This window comes from Haliotis rubra, unplaced genomic scaffold (assembly GCF_003918875.1).
Source record: "Haliotis rubra isolate DU_JTF1 unplaced genomic scaffold, ASM391887v1 Scf146, whole genome shotgun sequence".
In the NCBI taxonomy this organism is placed as follows: domain Eukaryota; kingdom Metazoa; phylum Mollusca; class Gastropoda; order Lepetellida; family Haliotidae; genus Haliotis; species Haliotis rubra.
Genome location: NW_025765403.1, coordinates 259,572 through 266,243, shown reverse-complemented (window position 1 = coordinate 266,243; position 6,672 = coordinate 259,572). Strand labels below are relative to the sequence as shown.

At 41.9% G+C, this 6,672-nt stretch overlaps 1 protein-coding gene across 1 annotated transcript; it reads left to right on the top strand.

Annotated features, from left to right (window-relative positions):
- Positions 1-2,057: 2,057 nt before the first annotated feature.
- On the top strand, positions 2,058-6,129 carry LOC124269606. The gene is made up of 3 exons (XM_046704634.1): positions 2,058-2,940; positions 3,321-3,635; positions 6,014-6,129. The coding sequence occupies exons 1-3, from the start codon at positions 2,058-2,060 to the stop codon at positions 6,127-6,129; spliced, it is 1,314 nt and encodes a 437-aa protein (XP_046560590.1).
- Positions 6,130-6,672: the final 543 nt, after the last annotated feature.

Below are 6,672 nucleotides of genomic sequence, written 5' to 3'. Positions count from 1 at the left end.
GTCGTGGTCCATGCTGTCCCAATATCGGAACACCTCTTCTTTCATTTCAGCAATATTTGTCAGATTTTTCTTATTGACACTTTCCTTCATAAGTCCCCAAACATTTTCTATTGGATTTAGGTCAGGGCCATAGCTTGGCCAATCTAATAATGTCATATTTTGGGTCCGAAACAAGGCCTGTGAATGCTTTGAACGATGTTTTGGGTCGTTGTCCTGCTGGAAAATCAATTTTTGTCCATAGAACACGTGAGCACATGGAAGTACATGTCCCTCGAGAATATCTGTGTACCGCTCACTGTTTGTATTCCCTTCAAATACACAGAGGGGCGTTGCCCCTAACACAGATATGCCACCCCACACGTTAAATTTCGGACTGTACTTTGGGCGCTGATACAAAGGTTTTGTTGGTTTGTATGGTCCAGAATTTCAGTGTATTAGAACAGCCACACAGAACTTTCATCTGAGAAAATCACATTGTCCCAGTTGAAATTTCTATGCTGTAAGCACCAGTTCAACCTTCGCTCCTTTTGTTCAGGTTTCATGATAGGTGATGGAATTCCTCGACTTTTCTGCCAACCCATTGCATGCAGCTCAGTTCTAATTGTCTCCTTACAGACAGCCTCATATCCAGCCTTAAGTTTTCTAAACTCGTTAGTTTGTTTTTAGAAACAAGAATACCAAGCCGCCTCCGACAGTCAATTTTCTGGGCCTACCTGTGCCTCCCTGGTGCTCAATGCCATATCCATTTGCAGTATTTTTCCAAACACGATAAACAGTGGACAAAGGGATGCCTGTTCTACTTGAAATCACTTTAGCTGATCTGATGTCCTTGTTATATACTCTAAAATCAACTTCCTCTTCTCTAAATCATCCATACTGAGGATCACTGAAAATGTCGTCTGCTAGCAAGTAAACAAAGGGGGATAACTCTTCACAAACTAATGAAAAGGGATTAACGGAGTTGTCTCTCTTGAATGAAACCAAGCGCTTGATAGCTGGTCAAGGTTGTTTATACTAGAAATCCAATTAAACATATTCCTAAAATTCTCAATAATTTCTGGTCATACTATATATTATTTACATTAACACGTTTTCAGTGTTTTAGTCTGAAAATATTATATGTGGAAGTACATCATATGTTGTCATATGGAAAACATGTTTGAGGAAAATGCGATTATGACGCGATAGAGAATATATACATTTATTACTCGCCCGTGTAAGATGCTGCAGTGTAATATTTTTACAGCAGTATAACACTAGTGTAATACCGCTAAACATATGACATCATAATGGTTACAGTTATGACGTCACAATGCTAATACCTCTGTCACAATGGCATTAGACCTTACTTGACTCGAGGAAAGAAAGATGACTCAAGTCATCACACGCAGTTTCTATCAATTTATGTTGGAGAGTAATAAACAGAATACTAAACTCGCTTCCGTGAAATACCATTTCTATTAAACTCGTGAATGATTTAGTATCAAACTCGCTTTCGTTCGTTTGAAACCAAATCATTATCTCATTTTATAAAAATGGTATTACACGGAAGGTCGTTTAGTATCCTCTATGTATCTGATATTAATCTTTTTGTCCATCTGATATTAATCTTTGTACAACTGTCCAAATGGATGAAACATGTCCTTGCACAAAGAGCGATGTAGTGTTCATCCATATATTATTATCCTTCCTTACTACTCCAAAACCCGTGAAGATCCGGGTTAAAATTGGTCTTCAGCAACCCATGTTTGTCGTAAGATGATGAACGGGATTTGGTGGCCAGTCTCGCTGGTTTGGTTGACACATGCCATCGTAATTGCGTAGATCGATGTTCATGCTGTTTATCACCGGATTGTCTGGTCCAGACTCGATTATTTACAGACCGCCGCCATGTAGCTGGAATATTGCTGAGTGCGGCGTAAAACAACAAACAACCCCATTCCTCTATGTCACCATGAAGAATAGTTTCGTAAGACAAATGTTTCTTCACAAGAAGGTTTAAACAATATTAAATGCCAAATTACACCGTTCATATTCATTCTTAATCCCAGTTTGGCATGGACAAAGACGTAACTATACCGTCTCGTCCTTCAGGTATCGGATCAGGCCTTACTTACATCGGATCTTTCGAAGCCCTGAAGGTCAGCTTTACTACACACAGGAACCTGGCGTTTGGCTTTGGAGGTTTCATCAGTAGCATGGGCATTGTGGTTTATCCTCCGCTGTTGCAGTACCTCATTGACACGCTGTACTGGAGGGGGATGTTCCAAGTGATGGCAGCTCTCTACCTCAACATCGTTGTCACAGCCTACTTGTTTCCAGGTCGAGAGGAAGCGTCCCCGGATGATGACGTGGACGTTATTAGCGACATTCTGACCGACATCATCGTCACAGAGAGATTTGTGGAATACGAGCCAGGTGATGAACTCAGAGTGTATGAAGTTGACGTCGGGGTTCAGGACGACTTCAGTGACCAGAGCTCCAGTGATGCGGCTTCGCAGACAAAGCAGGATGTTCAGTCCATTAAACTGTCAGCTGATTATGATGATAATACCCATATAGCGAGTCAGGCCATTGAACAAGGAGACCTGTCTGTAGCGGATTCTGTTGAGAAAGAACCTGAAAATACCAATGACGACGATACACCTGAATCTGCAAAGAGTCCACTTAAAGATAACGCACCTGGTAAGAGTACAGGTGAAGATGACAAACCTGAAATGACTACAGATGAAGATAACACACCTGGAAAAAACACAGATGAAGATAACACACCTGGAAAAAGTACAGATGAAGATAACACACCTGAAAAAAGCACAGATGAAGATAACACACCTGAAAACTATACACATGTAACGTTTGATGCTGGAAAGAATAACACTGAGGACGATGTCAGGAACTACGACACTATTCAGATCATCAAAACAAAGTTCGAGCCTAACGGTAACGATGTAGGCGTATACAACGTAGCATTTGAAGACATAGACGAAACTTCCACACACGATTATCATGTTGGCACCGATACAAATCACCAAAATAATGTTATTGCTGCGTCAAACAGGACATTTAAAAAAAATCGCCAAAGATAAGTCACGAAGAAGGAGCAGTGTCATGGAAATAGAAGTCATAAAACATCCCTCTTCTCGAAAGAAGAAGTGGTACAAACGGTTGCATGGATCTCTAGAGAATAGCCAAGGATACTACATGTTTGTATTAAGTGGTATTATATCACTGTTCGGAGGAAGCATTCTAACAGGCCACCTCTCAGCCCACATCCTTGACTACTACCACACTGATAACTTCGCAGCCTCTATGTCCTACAGCCTTTGGTGTATCAGCAGCCATTGGGAAACTGATCCACGGCTTTCTGGCTACCAACAACAGAGTCAACCCAGCTTTTCTTTACATTGGTTTTGGGATTTTGGCCGGTTTGTTGACGTTCGTATTTCTCATTGACATTTCCCTCGTGGTGCTGTACGGCTATGTAGTGTTGTTCAGTATATGCTATGCAAGCAGAGGAGGTGCTGTGTTGCCAGCCATGATGATCCGTCTGGCAGGAGAAGACAACTTCGCCCTGGCCCTTGGTGTCTATAGCCTTGTGACTGCTGTAGGCTATCTTGTTGGAGCACCTGTAGCGGGTAAGTAGTAACAGTAATATACCTTTTTCATGGTTGCACACCAGCCATGTGAATTGACGTTTATTGTCCACTGTTTAAATCTTCAGTATCTCAGTTATTTATTCAACTGTTGTTTCTGTGTTACCACTGATTTTTAGAGACCCTTTCTTTTCATTTTCAAAGCTATTTTACATTTTCGCCAAATTGAATCTTCGTTGGAACATACTCTTGTACTATGGTTATACTCTTTTGTTGTGGTTTCATATTTTGTGAGTTATTAATTAGTCGCGTCAGCAGTATTCTCATGATGACGTAAGATTAAAACAGAATCGAGTGTCCTAGATTTGAGTGTCTGTTAGGTTCACACTCCCCTCCAGGTTGTGTCAGTGTAAATGTTCTCCAAGCAAACATGCGGCAGATGGTAAAAATTAAAAACTTTCATTAAATATGCAAACACGATATGGTGCTGACAGACCACAGTTTATAATTGGGCGAAGCAATGTCAGCGTATCCTAAACTTTTCAAAGGGGATAACTTCAGACAGCAAAGTGAATTACCTCAGTCGTACGCTAGTGATCCGCTACCTGTGCTCAAGGTCAAGACTGATCTTGTCCAACCTCCTTGTCTGTCTGTGCCATCATGGCTGCTATCAAACAGATCAATGTCTACACAGAGCGTCGATGAGGTTTCCTCCAGAACTATGCTCAAAGATACTGAAATATTTGCTCACGTGGTACTGTTTGAAGCGTCGGTAAAATATGCCCTATACCATTCATGTGTGCATGAGATTCAGACTTTGACGGGAAGATTTTTCAGTAAATGCTTTCAACTGCCGTTTTATTGATTTTACAACTTGAGGGAACTGGGACAGCAGAAATGTGTTACACACATTATAACCTTGCAGGGGATCGAACGCTACCCTAACTGAGAAATGCTTTAACCACTTGACTACCCGACCATCTTTTCTAAACAAGACACTGTAAAAACATTAGTTGCCGTTTCAGCTACTCCATACATATAATGTGTTGGTTAGATCAGTCAGTCAGGACCAAGTTACCGGGGTTAGATCAGTCAGTCAGGACCATGTTACCTGGTTAGATCAGTCAGTCAGGATCATGTTACCGGGGTTAGATCAGTCAGTCAGGATCATGTTACCTGGGTTAGATCAGTCAGTCAGGATCATGTTACCGGGGTTAGATCAGTGAGTCAGGATCATGTTACCGGGGTTAGATCAGTCAGTCAGGACCATGTTACCGGGGTTAGATCAGTCAGTCAGATCAGTCAGGATCATATTACCGGGGTTAGATCAGTCAGTCAGATCAGTTACCTGAGATCAGTCTGTCAGGATGTTCAGGACCGTTACCGGTCAGTTAGATCAGTCAGTCAGTCAGGATCATGTTACCGGGGTTAGATCAGTCAGTCAGGATCATGTTACCGGGGTTAGATCAGTCAGTCAGGATCATGTTACCGGGGTTAGATCAGTCAGTCAGGATCATGTTACCGGGGTTAGATCAGTCAGTCATCATGTTACCTCATGTTAGTCAGTCAGGATCATGTTACCTGGATCATAGTTACCGGGGTTAGATCAGTCAGGATCATGTTACCGGGTTAGATCAGTCAGTCAGGATCATGTTACCAGTCAGATCATGGGTTAGATCAGTCAGTCAGGATCATCAGTTACCGGGGTTAGATCAGTCAGTCAGGATCATGTTACCGGGGTTAGTCACCATGTTAGATCAGTCAGTCAGGATCATGTTACCTGGTTAGATCAGTCAGTCAGATCATGTTACCTGGGTTAGATCAGTCAGTCAGGATCATGTTACCAGTCAGTCAGGATCATAGATCAGGACCATGTTACCGGGTTAGATCAGTCAGATCATGTTACCTGGGGGTTAGATCAGTCAGTCAGGATCATATTACCGGGTTAGTTAGAACAGGCTATTAACCTGTTACCGCATTTAAATTGTCCATGTATGTTGATAATAACATGTAGAAATATTTGTATTAGGTTTTCATTACTGAAGGTCAGTGTTCATTAGGGACCGTTCATAATTTATGGGGTGGGGGTGGGGGTGATGATTTTAAGGGTCACCCATTTTGTTCTAGGGAGGTAGTGGGGCAGCAATTGTGTACAAATGTGGTAGGGGTCAGCAATTTTGTACACATAAATATGTTTAAAAATTATAGGAAGGGGGGGGGTAATTGATTTTGTACATGACATGCAGGAAGGGGGGTCACTTACTTTGTACATAAATTTTAGTGGGGGTCATTCACATTGTACATGCTACTCCATAAAAATCATCATCACTCCCTAGCCATAATTTATGAATGGTCCCTTCAATATTTATGATATTCTGCGGATTATAGCATACTGTTTATTGTATACCCGTCTCCTTCAGGCTGGATTTTCGACTCCACCCATTCCTACAAGTGGCCCTTCGTCATGTCGGCCATATCCCTGACGTCATCATCGCTCATCCTTCTTGTACCCTGCGCCTGGAGGACAAAGTCCTGAACTCTGACCCTTTGTGTCAACACTTTGCCCACGTGTTCTCCACCGCACGTGTCCTACCACAGAGGTCAAGGTATGACGCTTGGCATTGCAAGTGTTCTGCAGAAGACTTGTTTAACGAGGCTCCCTAAAACCTGATTCCAACTTACCCTACTGACAAGATGTGCGGGTGGAACATAAGCGGGATGTGCTGGAAGAAACATGAGTGCTGAGATGCATGTCGTTATAAACTCTAGTTGGTGTTGAGAGATTTAATGAGACTGATACAATGTGACAATATGTTATCTTTATTCAGGTTTAAGGGATTCAAATACTCCCACGCCGCCCGCGCACAACCGCTTGTATCTATAGGGATCACAGGCTTACTAAGATAAGCAGTCTTCGTGAAGACTCACTCTCAAAGTCTGTCCTTAATATACATTGCCCTTCTCTTTTATGATTTATTTCTGAAGTTACGTGTATGTCAATATTTATTTTATCTAAGATCGCGTTCAACATTATTTTGCTAACATAGTTGTTGGTTGGTTGGTTGTTTTACGCCGTACT

Coding starts and splice junctions, on each gene's coding strand:
- LOC124269606 (XM_046704634.1), top strand. CDS start 2,058: ATGGACAAAGACGTAACTATACCGTCTCGTCCTTCAGGTATCGGATCA. Junction 2,941..3,320: donor AACAAAGTTCGAGCCTAACG/GTAACGATGTAG, acceptor TATGTCCTACAG/CCTTTGGTGTATCAGCAGCC. Junction 3,636..6,013: donor TGTTGGAGCACCTGTAGCGG/GTAAGTAGTAAC, acceptor CGTCTCCTTCAG/GCTGGATTTTCGACTCCACC.